The sequence below is a fragment of the Polyodon spathula genome, chromosome 56, assembly GCF_017654505.1.
Source record: "Polyodon spathula isolate WHYD16114869_AA chromosome 56, ASM1765450v1, whole genome shotgun sequence".
NCBI classification, from domain to species: Eukaryota; Metazoa; Chordata; class Actinopteri; order Acipenseriformes; family Polyodontidae; genus Polyodon; species Polyodon spathula.
In genome coordinates, this window is record NC_054589.1 from 1320273 (window position 1) to 1344454 (window position 24182).

The window sequence follows — 24182 nt, forward strand, 5'->3', positions numbered from 1 at the left end:
AAACTATTTAAAGCTGTAAAATATATATACACACACAGTACCAGCCAAAAGTTTGAGTACACTTGCTGGAAACTAGGTTTTTTTCATAATTGACAATGTTATACGTTTCTACGTTTCTGTAAATACTTGAAAATGAAAACACACGTTACAATATACAAAACAAAAAATAAGGAGTATCAAAGCAATGTTCAAGAAAACTGGAAATTGTCTCTAAATATTGGATTCCTCAAAATAACCACCCTTTGCCTTAATAACAGCCTCACAAACACGAGGCATTCGGTTAACAAGTTTCAGCAGGAAATCACTGTATAACTGGGTATCTCTTGAGCTGTGTGGGAAATTGCTGTGGGGATGCAAAGATAAGTGGACATTGTTAAAATTGGGGAGAAAAATCAGGGGTAAAATAATTAGGCACTAAATATAAAACAAATCAAACCAAAAACAACTTAAAATGAGTTATACTGTAGGCAACACACACTTCCAGAGAGTAGTTACTGTGTTCGAGTTAGAAATTAAACTGCAAATGTGATGCAGTTCTGTCGAGTGCACTAAAATCACGTAGAGTCACATCAACTGATTATCTCACAGGCTTTTTCGAAGCACACAATTCTGTTCAATTTTATTTCACAGGAATTTCATAGGATTCCTGGTTAATCTTTGACTACATGCTTCCACGACTCACCCTTCTGAGCACATCCCTTCATCAGAAACCGTGCTTCCCTTGTTGAAGCTTTCTTGTCACTCTGTCACTAAAGAGCCATGTCCCTGAAACCAAGTGCGGCTGCAGGAGGTTATGAAAGTCCTCTGCTTACCCCTCTGTAAATAAAAACAAGCAATTCCTTTTGTTTTTTTACCCCAAATGGTAATGTTATCTATCACCTATAGCTAACCTTAAAAGCATGACATTAAAAGGGGAACAAACTTAGATATGGATGAATGACTTGCTGTTCACAAATCAGATTTTTGGTGTAATATGCAAATGAAATACTGAAATATGCAAATACTGACATTTTGTAAATCCTGATGAACTCCGATTTGACTTTTCGCTTCTTAACCTGGATGTTGCCCAACTAAAATGTACAAATACTTTAGTAGATAAATCCTAAATGCGGACACTCTTTGTTGAATGTGTAATATGCAGAAAAAAAAAATTCTAGTCAATGAGGTGAGCCATCCCCAGCTGACCTGATACCAAGCCCAAGAGTGAGCCAGGACAATGTGGGCCCCTAGCCAGGACTGCAACGGCACTAGCATGACTCACGCTGCACGTGGCAGTGCATTCACTCGGGGTGAGCCACCGGGGACCTCTGACACAGCGTCTTTAAAGTCCAGCTCAGGAAAGTCTGCTAACTCTGTTTCTTTCACTGCTTGGGGCTGTTTTCGCTTCTGCTACAGGAACACCAAACCACAGAAAGCACTAGCTCTTTCTGTTTAGAAATAACAAGCCAGGCAACCTCTGGAAGGCTTACATCGGACGACCACCAGGGAGACGAGGCGAGTGCTTTTAATACAGTTTCAAAATGTTAGGAAAAAAAGGCGTTTCCCCTAAAATCCACTTTGAAAAACATTTTGAACAATGTGACTCGCTGTACAGCGTTTTAGAAACCACAAACCAAGCTGGGCAGCTTAAATCCAATGCAAATATTTTCTCCTAGAAGTGCTAACACCAGATACTTAACACTCCAAACACGATCATATTCCAGAGATATTAGACCATTACTTTATAAGTGCAGACAGAGGCTCTGAAGGCAGACTGCTCAGATATAAGCCTGCCCACTGAATCAACGCCCTCTACTGGCAGATATTGGAATCACATTTTTATTTCTGGCACAGTTATCAGGGAGAATTTAACATAGGAGACAGTAGGAATGTCCCCTTTGCTGTTGGACAGGAAAAATCCTCTTTTAATAAGATGGTAGCTCCGATTCTAACCTCCTACAGCATGCGGCGTCTGTATTGCTGGGGTTTGCAGATTAAGTTTAATATGCATCAGCCAATTAACTACATTTTCAAGTCATATGCCAAATTCAATTTAACCAGGGGCCATGTATAATTTGATATTTGCAGCGTGGGCAACAAAAACACGATGGGGCCATGGACAGTGGCGGATCCTGTCTGCATATTGTTACGTCAAGAAATACACTAAACAGACTCACATGTATGGTTAGATGCAGGTCAGCAAACCGTTTCCTAATCAAATATCGGACCGGCAATAATAAACTATAAAATCGATGCAGTGAGAACACTTTATTATTCAAAAGCTAGAAGCAAAAAAAATGTATCAACTCGTCAAACACTGCTGAAAACAAGCATGTACATATTGCTATATATAGTATAATAATATTTGCATTGAGAAAACTTATGACTATTAATTATATTATTAAAAAGCAAGAGAACTGCTTTTTCTATCAGATTCTGACATTTCTCACCAGAAATACAAGACCGTGGGAGCACCAAAGTAGCGCATCCAGCAAAGGCACTCCGCGTGGAGTGCAGGATGCTCCCTATAGCCTGGAGATCGCAGGTTTGAGTCCAGGCTATTCCACTGCCGACCGTGGACGGGAGCTCCAAGGGGGCGGCGCACAATTAACCAAGCGCCGCCCGGGTGGGGAGGGCTTAGGTCAGCCAGGGTGTCCTCGGCTCACCGCGCACCAGCGATCCCTGTAGACTGGCCAGGCGTTCGTGGGCCTGCCTGCAAGCTGCGTTATCCTCCAACGTTGTAGCTCTGAAGTGGAGGCATGGCGGGCCTGCAGAGTGAAAAGATGCGGATGGCCAACAGCACACATTTCAGAGGACGCGTCTGTCCGTCTTCGTCTCTCCAGAGTCAGCGCGGGTGTGGAAGAGGTGAGCTGTGTTAATTTAAAATAAATAAATAAAAAAAGAAGAATTGGGCTTTCCAAATTGTGTGAAAACGAGAAAAAATAACTGCAGATTCCAAATTAAAAAAATAAAAATAACGATAAATAAATACAAGATGGAAGAGCTTTAGTCCAGCAGCGTGCAAGTAAAGCACATGTTACTGGGCAGCTAGCTAGGTTAGCCTCCAAATAAAGGGTACCAGGGCGATTAAATCCATCAATGAGTTTAATTGAGGCCAGCAAAATAAAATCCATGGTGATCAATAATTGATTAATTGTTGCATCACTGGTTAGATGTTTGGTTTTAAAGGCTTTATTTGAATGAAATACATCAGATGACCCAATGTTTTTATAACTGTTGCATAGGTTGGTCAGTTGAAAAGAGGCAATTTCAGCAGGAACCGGAATCCTTCATTAGTCCTCCTGATCTGTAATGGATCTGAATGTTTGATACTGTTTATTAGATTAACTATGATATACAACCACTAGTTATGATCTCTAATAACTGGGTTATTACAGGAAAGGCAAAAAAGTGGAATCTCTAGATATCTAGCATTACCAGGAAAAGCTTAACTTAAGAATACTCTTGTGCTCACAGGAAGCTACTTCCCAGTGTTTTGGCATGATCTTTTACGAGTTTCTAGATACTGCATAATGTACCAGTATACACACTTTCTATTTTACTGGGCTCAGATTATGCTTATACTAAAAGTTATTGTTACTTGCGCATACCCCTGGATGACAATATTTACTGAAACACCACAATCAAACACAAATGAATAGAAACTATTCTTGTTCCTCAGGCTTGTGTAAATTAGAAGGTTGCATCTTTTAGTTCTATTTGGAAGGTCTTGATATTTTCTCTCAATTCTGATCTTGCTCACATTAGTAAAGTGTTATTGTTAGACTGCTGATTGGGTTTTTGATATACTTTTTAAACCCCCGCCCGACCAGGTTTACAGGAAATCTGCAGAGCACTCTGACCCCCCCCCCTGGGTAAGTGAGCCGCCCTTCCAGAGAGGCAGGCCGGGGGCACCAGGGCGAATGTTGCAAGGCTGTGTCTCAATCGGAATCTTTTTAAAAGGATCCCTACTGAGAGATACTGCATACCAAACATAATGCCTCAGTGAAAACCCAGCATGACTAAGAACACAAAAAAAGCGTCTGTGTATTTTACATTCCCATTACCGAAGCAGCTGACAGCGTGCTTGCTACATACAGTGAATGCGTGGGGTCTACAGTGTGGGTAAAACTTTCGCAAAGAAACTATCCAAAACACACGGGACACTCAAGCGCTTTGGCTTATGACTTCATCAGTCTGGGAAACACTGTGGCAGAGATGCATGCGTCCCTTACTGTACTTTCAAGTCCAAGTCCTCAGAACTCGCCAAATGTGTTTTACTTCAATGCAGTTTACATGTACAGGTACTTTAATGTATCAGTGTTAGAGGGTGGACGTTGGGCAACCATGCACTCCCCAAGCTGGTGTCTTAACTGCTGCACAAAGACAGGTTTGCACAAGCACTTTTACCCTAGGCTGTGCTTACAGCAGCTTTCAAAAAGTACTACTGGTATTTGGCATTTAATGCAGTGTTGGCATTTCATGACTGCACATAGAAACCATTTTGTGATGTTTGGCACTTTTTAAAAGCTCTATAAGGATAGCAACACCATAATTCAAATGTAATCCTAAGGAGAGTGCGTCATTGGTAAATCTACAGTATTTGTATATAACTCTTTGTTTTTAAATTTAAAAAAAACAGTCACTGAAAAATAATAATGGAGTCAAAGTCCACTAAAAATTGTAGTCGAAGTCTGGACTCATGACAAGTAATTCAAACAAAGGGTTTTTCTAGTACTGCACAACGGATGATAGATTGTTATATGGTAAGTAGCAGCGCTCCCCAAGCTTCAGACTCTGCATGTTCTCATATATTTGTCTCTGTGCTCTGCTTGTCAAGATAGGTGTCAACAAGGCATGGTGGAGTTTGTGTTGACTCTTGGACACTTGGATCTCTTCCCATAGTCATGAACTCCTAACTTCATTTTGCTTCTTAAGGGCTGCATCATAAGCATTTTCTTGCCATTAGTTATAACCTTGTCAAGTCAAAAAAGTTAAGAAGTCACACGTTTCCCATGGTATCTATTTTCTAAGTAAGATTCAGAATTTCCCAAAAAGTTCATCAATTTTACTGTGAAAAAAGTCTGCAGAAAAAAATAAGCAATGTCTTAAATAAAATGCAGTGTTCACATCGTATGATGTACAGAAGTTTTGCCTGTCAGGATCTAACAAACAAACACGTGCTGTCATACATGTGTTCTATAAGGTCACATACTCTATTTATTTTACTAAATACAGAACGCGTACATTTCAATACAGTGCTAATACACTCAATTACACATTGATAAACATGAGTGTGTTTACCAAAAATCCAATGTGAAAAGACGAATCCCACAACTTACTGGCTTTAGTTCTTCGGGCAACTTTTTAGTGGGGATACCCCATATAATTAAATAATACTACTGTCCTGTCCAAATACATGTCTGCAAGCATGAGAATTGGGGTTTGGGAATTTGTTTTCTGCTCCATCACTCTAACATTAATAAACCTCATTTTATTGTATTTTCATCCAGAGCGCTGCTTAGATCAGCCACAGTTTAGGTTATTAAAATAGACAAGTGTCTTGTGTGTATTGTTAAAAACAATGCAAACTTAATTAAAAAAAAAAAAAAATCAGTCTTGAATTTCAGGAATATGAAATCTGTGAAAGATCAATCTAAACAAACAACTTTTTTTTTTTTTTTTTTTTAAAAAACATTTTTAAACCATTTAATCCCCCCCAGCCCCCCGCCCCCCCGCCCCCCCCCCCATGTATATTAAAACAGAAGACACAGAAGACATTATTATAAAAAGCAAAAACGGCTGTCTGAATCTCTCTGAAGCGAGTGTTTGCAGAGAAAACACATTTCTGAATTTGACAATACCAGGTGGAAGTTTGGGTCATTTCCTTCTCTTGAGCGAGAGCCATATTTATAGATTTTTTTGGCCTTTGCTTCCAAAGCGTTTTAAAAGAACAAAGACCTGTTCAAATAATCAATCAATCAATTTGGCTGAAACGGCAGAGCAGATTCCAATTTCAAATTAGAAGATCTTGAAGCAGATTTTCTAATACCCAAAGATGGAAACTACAGGAGAAGAATGTTAAAAGCAAGGATTTGTTCAGGGACCCTAACATCAGTGTTGCATGTGTAAGAGACTGCACTGGTTGCTTTCATCAGGTGCCTATGGATAATAGCCTTAAAAAGTAAGTAGCGTTGTTCAGAAAAATCTAGCGTTACATGTCCCCATGTGTTGCTACAATGGTTTAAATAACATACCTGTACATTTTTCTTTTCAATGTTAACATCCTGACAACTTTTTACAATTATAACTTATAACTTATAACACTTATTTCGACATCCCTGCTAAGCTTTATTATCCATAGTTTTATACAACACATACATTACAGTTTGGTTAAGCTGTATACAAAACACATGTGTCTTTGAGCTACGCTGTCAACATTTAGACAATATGTATTGTGCCCTTCTCACTCTAGAGCTGTGATTATTAAGTGTACATTGTTTGGATTATGTTTATTGACCCCTGGTTTTCTACCCATTTTGAAATGTCCAATCCGACAACTTGGAATTGGTTTGGCGCAATAATCAATTATTGTGACATCATCAATACATTTGTCTTGATTTTTTTTTTTATTGTGCTGATAACATAATATCAAATTGATAAATGGCATGTTTTTGATGGTCATCTACAAGCTAACAAAAAAGGATCAGCGCCACTGTTACTGAGCTTTTCTGCTCTCTCTTCCTGTAGGCAACAGATTTGTCCATAAAGAGACACTGGAGGGAGTGGGGGGGTGTTAGGTGTCAAGTAATTAAGACAAGCAACGGAAATTACTTTAATTCAGTCCCAAATTAGGAAAAACGTTTCAGGAGGTCCTGTGAACTGTCCCTGACCAATCATGTAAGCAGCCATGAGCGTGTGTGTGTGTGTGTGTGTGTCTGTGTGTGGTAGTGAAGGCTTGAAGTGGCTGTTATACAATGACATGGTCTTTGCATCATAATTTATGACAATTACTGGTCATTGCAACTCTATTTTTCGTTTCATTAACTTACCTCAGGGAAGCTAGTCAGATTAACTAGGATGAGCTGTGGAGACTTCATAGAAATCTGAGCGAGCTGGTTTAGTGGGAACTTTCCATCCTTTGTTGTCACAGTAATGTGGTCTAAAGCACCTAGTGAGTAAAAGAAACACACATTTAATAGAAGACTCATGCTGACATAATGCTTGTGATTGGCAAGTCAGAACCCATGACTGAACTTCTCTGGAATACAGCTGGTTTATACAGCAATCACATTCTATTACAATTACATTTGATTTCAGATGTCATGGAGTAGCACTAAACAGAAAATGGGTAATACATGAATTAGTGTCCTAAAATATTATAATTATATAATTGATAAAAGACTTGTTTCCTAAATCGATTTCCATAAGTACTGTATATATTAGTGTCACAAGTTTTTCCATGTGTTAGCCCTTTCAAGGTTATTATGATATGGAGGGGACTCGGCTCAGATCCGTGGTGGAATGAGTCTCAAAGTCTCAGCCAAGCCGCCCCCCCCCTCCCGGTGAACATTAGCCCATATTACAAAAGCAACTATTTGGCACAATTCAGCACAATGTGCAGTCTCAGTTTGAGAAGCCCCAGACTGAGATGCTCATTCCATTACAGGGCCAGGAGACATCCAGTGAATCCCTAGCTATTGTGGTAGACCAAGATTACTCTGCAATGCTGTTTCTGAATCCAGATGGGGAGACGATGTTCCAGAACTCTACCATCCATCGGGCCCACAGTGTACAAAACTGGTTTACACTTCTACCCCAGCCAGTACAACCCCGCCCCAAACACACTGAGGCAACGAGGCAGCCAGGCATGTGGCTGTCCACAGCCGCATGGATGAATGGTTCCCAATGCTGTGGCACCTTGTGGAATCCATGCCACGATGTGCTAATGCTGTCATTCGGACCAAAGACAATCCCACCCTCTCAGTCTTCTGTCATTGTAAATTCTGGTTCCAGGGTTTAATTTAGCAACACAGGATTACCCCAGCATTACCCAGTATCCCCGAAATGAGTTTTTAAAAATTTGGGGTAAACCAGGTATTTCCCCTAAAATGGTGTCAGCATTTTTTGTTATTTTGTTGTGACTAATCCCTTCATTAACTTTGGGTAGCTGCCGTACAATGAATTGCAGTAAAATTGTAATCAATGATCAGGTTCCTTTTGTAAAAAAAAAAAAAAAAAAAGGTTTAAATTAGCAAAAAGTATTTTAAAAGAGGAGCATGCTGGGGAAGAAAAAAAAGCCTATAAATATAGTATAATAAATAAGATGATTTTTGAGATTGGGATTGAGTTTTGCTTGTTTTTCTAAAAACAGTCCAACATATCGCTAGCATTGTTCTGGTGAGATCAGATTGCACCTGACACAATAATTGGAAATTGACTGTCTGTGTTGTTTTGTTTAGACTGCGAGGCCTAAATACTCAGAGAGCAGTCCTGTGGGAGTCTGACACATGCCTCATGGAATCCTTCAGAATGCTAATTTCAAACCAATTGGACTTTTCCTGCCTTGCCAAGCCATTACCTGAAGTCTTACTTCTCCATCACATCTGCAAACACTTCCAAGAGACATTTTGACATTTCCCTTGTACAAAAAAACATTTTCAGGAAATGATTAACCAAAACGGAGTCTTCCTGGTCAAGCCCAAGCTGCAGAGGGGCTAGTTCTGAAGGAGTTACTATATCGTGAATATCAAAGACTTCTGAAGCTACAAACTATGGGGGGGGGGGAGCACATTTAAACTGACAAGACTAGAACAGGTCTGTGAAAATGTTATGAAGTATAATGATAATTAAAAAAGTATGCCATCATTGGCTGATAATAAACACTCTATAAAAACAGCTGAATAGAACTGATCATTGCATAGGCTTTCATCTATAAGCACAAGAAAAGCAGACTGCTCTTTCCGTATTCAAATATATTACATACAAAATTGTGTTTTTTAAGCAAGTTCAAAGTTTTCCTGCCAAACAACATAAATATGTTAAAAACAACTTATTTGCAAATGGAAGCAGTTCGATTATTGTTTAGTTTGGTTTCTTGCTAGTCCTTATGAAATCGTGGACCCTTATGCACTGACTGTGTCCATCTGTCTGTTATCGTGATCATGATAATTGCCTTGAATGTCCTGGATCTCTAAAAATGTATCACAGACTCCAAGCTTCCTGTTGAACTCTGGATCGCGTTTGGGTAAAATTCGATTCACAAAACAGTTTTCGCGGTTTCTTTTAAAAGATTACAACAGACTTCAATGCACCTACCACCCTGTATGGGGCCAACATTGCAGATTGCTGTTTTTTGGGGGCGTGCTTGTGAAGCATAAAGCAGTTTCCCTGTCCAGTGTTCGGTTCTGGGTAAATCTTGAGTTACTTTACTTTTGTTTTCTTTGGGAGATGTTGTGGGGATTTAACATTTCATTATTTGAATACAAATACCCAAAGACCCAATTTTGAATAATAGGTGGGGATGGCTTGATCATTCTATATATACATTAAAAAGGGGGTTCTCTAACCTTTTACTGCGCTCAACACAACAATGCTTGTGTCCATAAACAATAAAGCCCTTTCTTCTGTCCAGCACAATTCCCTATACCATATTGCCACTTGTTTTAGTTTCGTTTTTACAGTACTAGCGTAATTATTTAACAGCTTTGTTTTTTTTCGCTGAGGCATTAGAATGCATGTATGTGTAAACTGATAAACAAATAAACTGCATTACATCCAGATTTAGAACTGGTACCATTTACTTTGAACAGATTTAACATGATGACCCAATGCTTAATTATATTCCTTAACTGTGGCTACCTTTCAATTAACTACCAGGATACATATAAATAACTAAATCCAAGCTATATGAGAACATTATTACTGAATTATTGAAATAAACTAAATTATGTCATTTTAGGTCAAGATTGAACAATTGCTATTTTTCAAAAATACAATTATTGTATGCTTGAAAGCCTTTGCTCATCCCCAAAAGAAACACACACTTCTGGGGAAGAACACAGGTGGCATATCACCAAAAGGAAAGCCAGCCCTGCTACTGCATTCAGAAACACGTTCAGCAATACTGCAGAATGACAATCGCACTAATAAGGCATGCAACTTCTCACAGTCCCAGAATGGCTATATGCTGCTATGTTAATTCATACTGTTGTTTTGTGTATAGTATTTCATAATGAGAATAACTCGAAACCTAGGTGGTAAGAACGTTATCCAGTCAAGGAGTATTCATTTATATTGTTTCCACAACTTAAACAATCATAGTCAAGTACATAAATAGTACGCACAGTCCCAAACAGGAATTCTAGATTATATACAGCAATATAGCATGGTGGATTTAATAAGATTTTACTCAAATGCCTCTTTTTATTTCTACCAAAATAAGAAGCTACATAGGTGTAGCTCCCCATAATGTAATCAAACAAGTCTGTCCATTTTAAAAGAACAGTTCCAAAAATAAAACAAGAGTATGGGGACAAGAAGTAATTGAAGAAAAAATAAATGGAAAGTGAATGCAGGCAGACTTGGGAAGGAGGGTAAGAGACACATGGGATTCTGCAGTGACTTCATTCTATTACGGGTCATTCCTATTACGTCAGTGCTCACTGCTGTTAAATGATAGCAACATGCTGTTGTTTCAATGTGTTACTGCAATTGCCACGTGGAGTTTTTCCTTGTCCACTTGATGATGTTCAAGAGTAAACATCCCTTTGGAGCCAGCAGTGTCTGCTCCAGGAGGGGAGCCCCAGGGGACCCCAAACACACTCCAGCGGCTGCAGCTGAGGTGCACTGACATGGAAGTGCTTCAGGAAATGGAGATAAGTATGATCTGCTCCACACGTAACCTCCCTAACGATGGAGGAAAATAATCAGTGCCAAACGGTGCTATTAGTTTGTAATTTATTGAGCATGTAACAACCATTGTGAACACACCCTGTGCAAGTTCACCCAATTCCAAAAGTGGTATTTGAAAATGCATTGGTAAAACCAAGTGATTATCTTATTGATCACATATTGTTTCACTGCCTTTTGTGTGCTGAACGGTAGTAGGTAAGTATGCTCATGTATTGATAAAGAGTATGTTTGTTCTTACATCATGCTTCAATGATTATTAAATACAGAGAAGTATGTGAAATCCTTATGTCAGACGTCCAAGGTATACAATTGTGTATATTCTTATTATCAAATAGACAACAGTTTCAGTTACACACTTCATCAATGTTGCCAGTTCTGACCCTCTCAAGCACAGACCAAGTGTGTCACATTGTGTGGTGGTTTTGTGAAGTGGCCTCCAGACTAGTCCACTGCACAGCCTGGACACTTTTTAGGACTAAATGGGAAGAAAAAAAACAAAACTCCACTTTATTTTATGTTTTTTATAAAACTTTTCCCCAAGACCACTGATACTAAACTCCCTTTTCAAAGACATCCTGTAGACTTCACTTGATAACTTTTACATTTTAATTCCTGCTACTATTATGACAGGCCTCTGTCAGCACTATAAACTCCCTTTGTTGTAATACTATTTTACAGTTGGGAAATTCCTAAGTTATTCCTACTAATAAAAAGAAAGAAAGAAAGCCACCCACCCGGTGAGGTTCGGATGCTTAGATTCCTGCTGTAATCTTCCTTGAGGTTTTCAATCACGGCGTTCATCTCTTCCTTCACCTCCTCCAGGTTAATGATATCTTCCACTAGTGCAGAATTGATGCTCAATCTAGCCTGTGGCTGTCCTTTTCCTTTAGCTGCAAATGAGAAAATATTGGGTTATCAGCAGTCTTTGGCAGCTAAGCACCATGGTTGCGCAGTGGAACAATGCAGCTGATAATAATTATTACAAATGAATACAAGCAGCAATCACAGACTAGAGACAGGATTCGGAGAGATCTGTGTTTGAATTATTAGAGGATGCACTAGACTGACAGTCTAACTGAAAGTCCTTCTCCTCAATGTCTTCATTGTCATTGAACTTACTGAGATTTTGACATTTTTTATTAGTATTTCTAAATGCACCACTGTTGAGTGGACAGTTATGGATGACATAAGTTCAAATAGACCAATGTTTCGGACAACGACTTCCTCTGATTGACCTGAAGGATTTAACTCACAAGTTGTGTTTTTTTAAAGAATGTCTTTAAGGATTAAGTAAAGTTTCATTGATTTTTATAGTTGTCAAAAGGTTTCAGTATTTTGATGCATTGTAAACTAATGTAATAGAATACCAGGTCTGAAAACCAATGCAACTATATCAGTTATGAAGATGACTGGTCTACTTTTTTTACTTGCATAATAATTTAATTGTTTAATTGACCAAACATTCTTTAACTATTCCTAGTTCTGTGATTAAGGCCCACTGTTAACAGTTGCGAAAAAAAACCTGTATCCTGCAAAAAATATTCCGTTCCTCTAACACAGACCAGGTGTTCTCAAACCCCACTTCTCTCTTGTAAAACAACGTATGTATTTTTAACGTACAGAAAATTGTTCTTCCACTGATCTGCGAGAGACAGGCCTTGTGATACTTCCAGACAGTCTACATGGTGATTAGAAAGTCAGCTTACTATATCAATGACATGGTGCGTTGATGTGGTAAACACGCTTTCTAATCACCCTGTACATTAAGCACATACTTTCACTGCAGTGTAGACTTGCTTGATTGTTTGCCCTTTCTTCAGTTTTCACTTGAGAAGTTCCGATAGAGAAATGCTCTACTGGAAACCGGGCTGTCTGAGTAGTAAGGTTTGTCACATACCTGATGTTTCTGGGATAGATCTTTCAATCTGAATGTGGAGGTGCTGGGGTAGAATTAGAATCAAGCTACAAATGAGGTTTCTGGTTAACACGTTCTGTTCCAGCCAGGGTTAGAGTCAAGTGTTTTAACTCAAAGGAAGAAGATTCATCCTTAGAGTTAGAACGATGCTTTGTACCATCTACACAACTGGAATATTTTCTTCCTAAAGAATAACCTTGTATGAGCATTTCTGTCTAGATCATCACTTATCAGGCTTACTACTGTAATTACAACCACAGGGAGGCTTCAGCAATTACAAATGTGGCTCTTGTGTGCACAATGCAACAGCATTTTGAAATGGCACTCTTTTAAACATCCACTTACTGGAGAAGTCATTCCCATTAAGGGAGTCAAGGTGTAATCTTAAATCTAGAATAACTGAATATCGAGGTGCAGAAGCGTGTCCTCCGAAGCGTGCATCGTCAGTGGACCGCTTTTTTTCACACTGAAGACTCATCGTGCAGCCAACTCAGAGCTACAGAGTCGGAGGACAACGCAGCTTACAGGCAAGCCCTCAGGCACCGGCCAAACTACAGGGGTCGCTGGTGCATGGTGAGCTGACCTAAGTCCCCTCCCCGCCCGGACGGCATTCAGCCAACAAAGCGCCGCCCCCTGGGAGCTCCCGTTTACGGTTGGCAACAGAATAGTCTGGACTCGAACCGGCGACCTCCAGGCTATAGGGCACATCCTGCCTTTACCAGATGCGCCACTTGGGAGCCCCTGGATATGTTTTCATGAATTAAAGATATGCATTTTTGGAGTGCATTGAGTGAGAGGTTCTGTCTTTCTAAATGGAATTTATAATAAGCAAGTACTAACTCTTTTTTTAGTAAGGTTTTATGTTAGAATTAAGAGGTGGATAGTTTCTCAGTTTTAGTGCAGTATAAAGATAGTGTAGGTATTTTTCACGACAATGTGAAGGTTCTTGACTTCCAGAAAACCGAGTTTCTTTCAGACAATCTGACATGAATCTTTCTCAGTTTCAGATATAAACATAATAAAAAAGTTAGTGAAAAACTTGACCTGTTAACTACCATAAGCGCTAAACTTTTCCAGATGGTTAATATCATAATAAACCAGACTACTCCTTGTTTGGAATTAAACTGGCAATTAAAACACCAAAACAATATAAACAAACACAAGCAACCCCCGAGAGTCGGGAATAATTGGGCGCAGGGCTGGTCTGCAGAAACACCGTTTTGACTTGTTCTAGACTTTTCATTCAGAAACATCTGTGTGGGAGTCAGAATACCACACACACACCCCTTTGAAATGGTTAAAAAAAAAGCTGTTTTTTTTTTTTTTTTTTTTCCTAACAAAAAGGAAAAGCTATACGCCAGTCTAAAATACATTATTTGCGTGAAAGTTGTTTCACCATTAATGGAACCACCATAGGGTATATTTACATAAATTAACTTGCCCTGTTCTTATTCTTTCCATGTTTATCAAATCCTATGTAAATCGCACTTGTTCAATTTTCATTTAAATGTTCTTTTTTAAACTTTAAATCGAATTTTTAATGTGAGCATTAATCAACTAGTTTTGTTTAGCGATATTAAATATGATACTGCTTTCATACTAGATGATGTTAAATGTTTGTTTTTTTTGTTTCTTTTAATAAAAATATTAAGCAGTTTATTTTTTACCCCTTTTCTCCAAATTGTTTATTTTTTTGCTGCTACTTTAAAAGCAGAAGTCTAATTTGTTTGTTTTTTTTTGATAAATTGTATATGCACAACATATCTGGTTGCAATCACAAATAAAATACCTGAAGCCATGTTCTGATTGCAGGTATCTGGCCTCTTGGTTAGTGCACCGCACACACAATGACGTTGCATACACATGCCAGAACAGCTCGTTTTCACCTGTTACATTCACTTATTTCCCTTCTCATGAATTAAGCCAGTGTGAATCAGATTTTTAAATGTTTTTGCAATATAGCAAGTGAATATCCAATATAGAAAAACTATATTAAAAGTTAAATCAAGGGAGAGGAATTTCAGGCAAGATATAGTAAACACAATCTGAATAAATATTTCCCTTTAGGAACTGACATTTTTTGTTAAAATATAAACTGAATTTGATTTTCCATTCACAGAAAATTGGCTGCACTAGAGTAGTTTCTCTGCTTTCCCAGAGTACTGACTTATACGGAACCAAAACACACACCACATCTCTCTTCTGTGTGTTTGATTTAACAGCAGCACTAAAAAAAATATACAACGTACGTGCGTCACCGGGAATAGCAAGATGTTGACAAATCTGACATAACTGAAGCAAAGTAGCCCTGTTATTGTTTTAGGCATAAGTCACAGACAATACCCCTACCTTTGTTTTTCTTGGTAGCTAAATGCCGGCTCTGGCTCAGTGGCAGGGCCCCACACTGCCCACAGCCTTTCTGACAGAGGCCTGGTCGGCTCACAGTGATCTCCAGGGGCGTCCTCAAGAGAGCTGGCAGGGATCGGCTCAAGGCAGGCCGCAGATGGCCCAGTCGACTCAGTGCCATTGCCGCGAGGCGCCTCACAACGGATACTGAAAAAAAAAAAAAAAAAGACAAGAAATCTAAATATAAAAAAAAACTAATCATAACCATAACCTCAAACAATGTATCATTAATTCTGAGGACTGCTATTAACCTAAACGTTTGCTTACTTTACCAAATTCCAATTATATTCCGTTTTTCGGATTTGCGTTTGGTTTTTTTGCAAGGAGATTATTAAATGTATACAATTGGGGGTTCGTATATGGTGTATTATCCTTGATGATATCCTCATTTTCATCCTCAAAACAGGGTTACCCGTGGATATTCATATCATCGCTGTTCCCTTTTGTATAGGGAGAGGATTATTAACACCTCTCAAGGTCCTCTGGAGGTCAAGTTCCCCCTCTAGGGATGAAATCCCCTGCATAGGAGGCATGCAGACAGAGGCTGCTCCATCCACTTGCACTGCTATATCTGGAGTACAACTTATCAAATTGTGAATAAACTGCACTGTACAGTGTTGATAGATGGGTCATGGTCATTAACTGTGTCCTAATGCAGAATTTAAAATTACAGCTGTGGTGAGGGATGTGTTACTGACATTCTGTTTATCTAGCAGTTAACGTGTTGTTCTGAATATTTATTGCTGTTTAAGTAAATGCAGTCATTACCATCCTAATGACTCAAGTTGTTTTTCATCCATGTATTCTTTCTTTTTTGTTGGAGGTTTCAGTTACAATGTAGGTGGGGCTGTACTGTAGAATGCTCTACAAAGCAATGAAAGGGTTACCATCACTCTCCCCAGTTCATTGAACAAATGCTAACAAGATAAGGCTGCAATTGTTAGGTGGTGTTTTGCAGCTTGCTAAACTAAACATCTTCTTTCTGCAAACACACAAAGTAGATAATCCGTCATCCTGTCACTGCACTGCTGCTTTCATAAAGGAGAGTCCAGTGATCAGGAGCAACTCAGTGTTATACTGTTGAAAACATCTTTGTAAAACAAGAGTGCCGAATTGTGTTTGCAATGCAGCTTTGAATGACCTGCGATACTGTAGCTTTATCTCAGGCAGACAGGGAGCACTTAGCAGGAACACAGACTGAAGACAAACAGCACGGTTACAATCCTAGTCAGATCTAGCACAGGGAGGCATTTCTGAAGCATGACAAACTATGAGGTGCCATGTTTTTAAAAAAGCGTTAATATTTCCCCAGATTTATAAATGTTGTGAAAATAAATATATATTTTTTAATGTGTAATGTGTTTTTAATGTGTACATTCAGATATAATTTATAAATCTAATTACAAGATGTAATCTCTTAACAAGATTTAACATCATTATTCAACTAATAATTATATATAAAAATAAGTAATAACAGAATAAGGGACATCAACCAACAAGGTTTAAAAAAAAAAACGCTGGGTTCAACAGGAAAAGTACGCAAGGTAGTGATAATCTATTATAAAAAGAAAAAGATAGATAAATGAATGAACCTCAAGATTGTATTTATTATGTGTTGATGTTTAGCGTGGGTGAAACCAGGGTTAACATTATAACAAATCTCCATGACAGATTGAATTAGCATTTTATAGTCCCTGAATAAACTTAATATCCTTTTAGGACATTGCCTGTTATCTCATAACATCGTAATGTTTTTAAACAGTTATTTAGTTTTACTCTGGTTTATAAAATAAACTCCACACCTTTAAATAGTATCCATGCTGTTCTGTGCTGTAGGTATTTGTACTCCACTGTCCAGTACCATTTGCATTGTTGGCCTTGGGAAGCTCTATTAGCAGTGGTTTCCCGCTTTATGAAAGACACTAATAATGTACAGTGCTGAAAAAACTGAAATTATGTAAATGTTCACTCAGGGTCTGTACTGCAGCGTAAGGTATCAGAATTATGATACTGCATTAAAAAAATTTAAAAAAAAACTAGTAGGAAATTAAGAGATTAGAGCAGCAAAATGCTACCAAATATATGTTAACATTGAGCCTTGATATGGTCGTCTCTGTAAAAATATCACCACACAACATTTTCAGGAAGTTGGGTATTGTTAAGCGAGTCATTTGAGAATGACGTGCTTGCCTTTTTTCTGTCCCAGATTTCCATAGAGATCACTACATGTTTGAATATTCGGATATTTGTCCCAGCAATAGTTAAAATCAACAGCTTCAGATGAGGAACTGTTTTATACTTTCCCTGAGATTTGTAGTGGCTGTAATCGTAAACATTGGATCACAGGACCCTTGTAAAAGTTTTTTTTCCCATACAGTACACAAAAAAACACTCTGTAGTCTAGTACATAGTACAGTTAGGTCTCTCTGCACAAATCAATTAGGCCTTTGTAAACATGTACGTGCAACACTGAATTAGGAGAACTGCTGTAAGCAGTTACAGTGTATCAAATATTAGAGGTTTGTGTGGAAGTGCATAACACATCAATCTAGATCCTCTTTCACGGTCAGGAGTACCGGATATTACATTATTCAGTCAACTGAAAACAACGGTTATACTAAATTATTTTCAATTTTATTGTTCACATTTTAAGCTAAAATGATTCTTCAAAGCCACATGTACATAAAAAAAATAAATAAATCTGGTAGATTTCCAAGATTCCTTGTGGGAATAGAACATATTAGGAGTATGTTTTCCTTTTTATATTTAAACAAATGGTGGTGTAACAGTTTGCCTGAAAAGGGAAACAGGTTTCCCTGAAGGGAATTGCTCTGCTAACCATGCTGTATGTGTGGGTTACACAACACAAAACAAAATATGTTGCTTAAAAAAGATTTTTAAAAACATTTAAAAAAATCCCCAGGCACTAACTTCCCAGACGTGGTATGAGGCTTGTTGGGAAAGTGCTGGGGGAGGGAAGCAATATGAAGTTTACAGTAAAGCATACAATGGGTAGTGATGTAAAATACCCATTATAGCAGTGATCATGAGAAAATAAAACCCCAGTGCAGGTAGCTTGGGTAATAATACGCTAAATATCCAGAACATTACTGGTTACAATTCTGCACAGGCATTTCGGTTGGACGATAATTACAGTTTCAATCCTATTTTAACCCGTTTCTCCCTCTACCGCTCCCTGTTGGACAAACTGGTTGTTTACGAGATGAGAGAGGAAGAAGAGAACAGCAGTAGCACTGAGCTTTTTCAGCGTTAGGGAGTCATTCTCCAATTTCCCATGGTCATACTGTGCATTTACCAGAATTGTACGTTATTTATTTATTTTTAAAACACACCTCTCTGGGCTTAGCTATGCTTTCACTGTGTTTACTACAATTCCCTAAGCTTTTACTGCGGTAATCTTTTAATAATGGATTCCAGTACAATAAATAATCATGACTTATCAAATTATCAATAATATCACAATTATTGTACATATTATAGAATTTGGGCTTTTGATTTTCGGTTTTAACCGATAAAACAGCCCGATATAAAAAATAATTAAAATACTGAAAATCAGTTATATCCAATAATCACTGGAAAAACATTGGAAATGGTTACTCAATTCAGGTTGATGACCACTTTCCCAGCGAAAATATAAAAAATTCGTTATGAATACTTAAACCCGCCCAAACTACTGAGTGGCAGCACATTCCCACATTTCTATTGGGGGGATTGTAACACACTTGCGAGATTTAAAACGAGATTACAAGAAACGGGACTGTTCTTGCTCGCAAGATTTAAAGTTATTTTTCACTTCCATAGGGTATTTACACACTCTGCAAATTTAAAACAGAAGATTTTTTTGTGGAAAACAGCTAAGGAAATAAGGCACAACTGAAAAAGCGTGCAAGTACTGTCGAGTTACAATACATATTGTGACAGGAAAAACCGAAAGTAACAGAAAACGATAATTTCATACAGTAAATAAAAAGCGAAAGCCCCGAAAAAAAAGGAACCGAAAAATGAAATTAATAAAAAGTGAAATACAGAAGCCCTATAGACCTATATAATCCAGGGGTAAGTAACGTGAGCTAACCTAAGAGCCTTCAAACATTTTCCCCTTAGAAACTGGCTCAGTCACATGAAGCTGAATTCTTCGACTCGGATAATAAATTAGCTATTTTACATAAGACTATGGATAACCATGTACCGGTACATATTTAAAAATCATTCAATACACTCATGCACGTTCAGACAGGAACCTACTTATAGAACCATATTCTGACACCCTCAATAACTCGAAAGACTCTTCTATCCAAAGAACCAAAACAAAGTAGCTCATTATAACCAAAGGTGTTCTGTGCTCCCAAGTTGTTTGTTTCTCCTTTAAAAAACAAACAAACGTGCATGGGGGGGGGGATCTGAAATGCGATGAACAAACAAACAAACAAACAAACAAGAGAAACAAGCATAGTGGTACACTGCATCACAAACACTGCTATAGTAGCAGACAGCCAGGAGAGGGCACTGCCTTGTTTAACTGCAGTCCATCTCTCTTAACACTTGTCACTCTGGAGAGCATCAAAAACTTCTTCTGTTTGGATGCTGCATGCAGGGTTTATTTCTTTGCTGTTTCCAGGTTTAAAAATCTGGTTAAGTTTTACATTATAAAAAATTAATTAATTAATTAATAAAAAGGTTTAATTCTGCTTTAACACACAGAGTTGTGGGTGGTGAAACCAGGTCTACTGTATTTGATCATACTGTTAAATAAAACATCATAATCTGTACATTTTAAAAGGTACTATAGAATACATAAGGTATACAGAAAGTTTCTGCTTGGTATGGGCTTTTTGCATTTTCGATGTGATTACTGTATTGTCTCATCTACAGTATCTGTGCAAGCTTTCCTGAAAGAAGCAGACTCGTTGCCTCTCGTTAGCAACAGCAATGAACCCAATCAGTGCATCACAACACCAGTGAAGCTCAGGTATAGAAGGGGAGGAATTAGTTTCACTCTTTATGGATGATGCAAAAAGTCTCAACCACCTAACTAGAAGCACATTACAAATTCAAAAGGACATAATGAAAAACAGAAACAAAACAAGAACCAATGACTATTTAATTTTGAACACTACCTTTACATTATAAAGTAATATTTCCATTAACAGGGTTTATAATAGCTAAACAACATTAAAAGAAGGGACACTTTTTTTCATTTTACACAATTTTCAGGTGAAATCAGGTGTAACCCTGATCTTAATTTCATTCAGGAGGTAGAAATCTAGGTTGTCTGGGGTTTAACCCCTTAATTCTCTAATTACAAGGTACTCAATGGTAATAATAATAATAACACATACCACTGAATATAAGAAGACTCATTTCCAATGGTGGTTTCTGGTACAGTTTTAGTACGTTTTTAAGCAAAATCATTGATTAAGGAACATCAGATAAAGAGAAAATTGCCAAGTTGATTTTTGTTTCTGCACAACATTCACCATCTAATACTGAAGGATCACCATTCAAAACATATTAACATATTTAATACAGATCTTAATATCGATATTAATAATCTTTAATGCCACTATCTCTACTGCTGTAAGAACTACATTAGTAGGAAATAACACAGTGTTGCAGGGGGGGACAGGTAAATGGTTACACTCTGGTGTACCAGCTTTACTTAGAGAGGCCACAAGTGCGCTTTCAACTTAAACAGTCACCAGGGTGTTGCTCTTGAACACTGTAAACTACGAATATAACTTACATGCACCTATAAATTTAGTTATACATTTGTACTGGTTAAATATTTTACAGAATTACCATATTCAATTAATACATTTTTTTTTTTTAATTACTTCATTTGTGTACTTGGAGGATTTGTTTGTTCTTAAAATCTTGTTTCACACTACTGTATACAATTCACTTCATTAATACTTTTCAACCACCACCTCAATGCAAGTTTTGAAATGTTGACATAGGCAGGTGTATAAACCTGTACATTCAGGTACCCCTGAAGGTGTTACATGTTGGTTTAAAATCTTAGTGTAGTCAAAATATAACCTGACTTTGTCTCTCTGCCGTCTCCACATGTTGAGAAAATTCAGACAGCTTCTGTTTACAGTCTGCTTTTCTCTACTGTATCAACAACAATCAAACTGTGTTATTGTAGTGCACTTGCAAGAACAAGGCATCTCCCGGGTTTGCAGAATAGAGCCATGCTCTGATATTGATCATGCTTAGTGATGTGTGGGGCACAGGTTCACTGACAGACAGACCTGCTCCAACAACAAAGCCCATGCTGAATGGATTGCTTCTAGAACTCTCGGGAAGAATTGTTACTATCAGCAAATAGTTTGAAAGGAGGCAATAAACAGTGGCTGCTTTTAGAGTGGAAGTCATGCAGAAAAACTGTGTCCAGGTGCTGAGCATGAAGCACCCCCTTTCTTTTTGATTCGAGGTTGAAACAACTGGGACAGCTGGTCCCCTTGCGTGTGTTATACTCCGATAGCATCAGAACTGAAAGGTAATGTTCATGTTTCAATCACACTAAACAAGGATGTTATTAAGAGATATGAACCTTTAGTTATTATAGTTGTTTTGAATTGCTATTGTAAATGATTTTAACATTATGTTGCTTTCGTTTTCTTATTTTTTTTTCCCATCCAGTTACATTTTTGTGATGTTTGCAGAGATTCCAAGTGGTTCTTAATGCAATTACTCAAATGTTGTGTATTTTTCTAAAGTCAATGTTGAGGTGTTTTGACTGAGTGCAACAGGGGGATCTTCAGTCCTAGATGCCTGCCATAAACATGTGTAACATAGGCTTCACCAGCTGTGTTTTTAATACCTCAGTAAGCACCAGCAGCATCGAATGCACAGCAGTGTATTGCAAGCAGAACAAAGGCCAACTTGATCCAAAGTGGCAGATCACAAGATGACGCTGGCTCTAAGAGAGACACTTTGCCTGATCTAGCCTAGGTGACATACTGTATCTATGGCAGGCAACTGGAACTGAAAAGCACACAGACTTATCAAAAATAAAGTATACTGAAATTTGAATCTGCTTGCTATTTATAAAGTTTTTTTGATTCTCAAAGCTCCAATATAAATCAGCTACATATCAAGGGCCACAATATAGCAAGTGACCCACAGAAAAACAAATAGGCTAACAAATAGAGCCACTCCCTCATTTTATCAGGGGTGTCATGGTCCTATATAAATCCTCTATATTATAATGAAGGCAACGATACATCGAGAAACACAAAAAACAGATAGTATAACTGTAATAAGCATTTAAATGCACTTTATTGTTTACAGATATAGAAAATGGGCAATCGTTGTTTGCAACATGGCAAACAGTAAAAGTAATACATTACACGCTGCACCAGTATTACTAAACAAAATTACATGAGCAAATGAAAAGAAAAAATAACACAAAAAAAATAAATCAGTGACTTACTTCTGTAACAGTACAGTCAAAAGTGCAACTGGGGAAAGTAACCAGTTACTTTTTCTGATTGTTTTTCTTGTTCACTTGCTGTCCTGATAAATTTGCATCATGTTACAGATCTGCATGCGTTGAATTGTGTAGTCTAACGAAGCACTCCTTCTCAAGGAACTGCAAGGCTGTCTGTAAACACTGTAAAGCTTCACTGGCGCTTGGCACGGTCCCCACAGTCTCTGTGTTTTCTTCATCGCTGTGATTTTCTGTATCTGTTTGTGTTGGTTTTATCACGCTGGCAACAATGACGCCATCACTCAAGAGAGGAAATGCTTCACAGTCATCAAAATTTATCCAAGTGTCTGCATACACAGCATCTTCACTTACATTAGCTAGGGTCTCTGCGAGTTTTGCAGGGGTGTCATTTGCTACGAATTCATTTGTTTAAAAAAAAAACACAACATCATTCACACAACCCATCCTTTGCTTTATCAGGGTAAATTACAGTAATCCGTCATGTATCTGCCCTGTCTCATTTCCACCCTAACCCTTTATCCGCCATGATCGAGCTCTTCAGCAACATAGTTTATTGTTCAACAGATTAGTTCAGAGAAGTTTTCGTACACTGTGTGGCATGTGGTCCGTGCGCTACCATTGGTGGTAGAGTCATGTGAGCTGTTCAGAGTGTTGATATGTAAATAAATCCTGTTTGCCTGCGGGGCATATCAACGTCAACCTCCGCCTCGATCTCCTGCCTGTCACTCAGCAGAGAAAGCACACTCCCACATAGCAGACGGCTACCCTGTCACAAGCATTAACACCCTGTATCTTTCTAAACAAGGGATTTAGGGGAGTCCCCCAATAAAAGCTAAATCTCAAAAGAATAATTCATTTATCCAACTTTTTACATATTCGCCCACCGGAGTCGGATACGCAAAGGAATCAATAGTATTTGGTATTGCCGTTGTATTAGTTTTACAATGGTACCAGAATGCATAGCTGCTCTAAAACTCATCGTTGTCTTTTTCACAGTGGATCGGCAGAATTACAGATAAGGTGATATACACTGCAGTATTAGATACATTCCGGTTGAAAATTTCTGCTAGAATTACTATTGTAAACGTTACATTGCTTCATAGATTACAGACAGATTGTGCATATTAACATGATGAAAACAGCATGGCTTTTTACTCTTTCCGATGAGAAGGGGCAGTTTGTGCTCCCCAGTTTTATTCGCTGTGAACAGCACTGTGACACGATCCTTCCGTTGCTTGTTGCCTTCTTTTTGCGGCTCTACCCTTGAACACTGTGACTTGCAGGGCAGCAATTTACAGTAAACACCACCTTCATCTGTGAAATAGATCAGTTGTTCATTATATCCACCGGCTTGTATTATCTCCTTCAATTTTGCTGGATAACTAACAGCGGCTTGCTCATATGCAGACCATTGTTCTCCATTTAGGGAAACTTCAAAGATCCCGTCTTTTGCCAGTACCAAAACCAGCCCTGGCTAGCCTTAAATTCAAA

At 38.1% G+C, this 24182-nt stretch overlaps 1 protein-coding gene across 2 annotated transcripts in view; it reads right to left on the reverse strand.

Moving 5' to 3' along the window:
• The window catches only part of LOC121307521 (ribosome-recycling factor, mitochondrial-like), a 36501-nt gene that overhangs the window by 5522 nt on the left and 6797 nt on the right, over positions 1 to 24182 (reverse strand). For both annotated transcript variants that reach the window (XM_041239708.1, XM_041239707.1), the window contains exons 2-4: positions 15158 to 15361; positions 11628 to 11783; positions 7032 to 7150 (exon numbers count right to left, since the gene is read on the reverse strand). In XM_041239708.1, the coding sequence (XP_041095642.1) occupies positions 7032 to 7150; positions 11628 to 11783; positions 15158 to 15335 (453 nt within the window). In that variant the 5' untranslated portion in view covers positions 15336 to 15361. The remainder of the gene's footprint in view (positions 1 to 7031; positions 7151 to 11627; positions 11784 to 15157; positions 15362 to 24182) is intronic.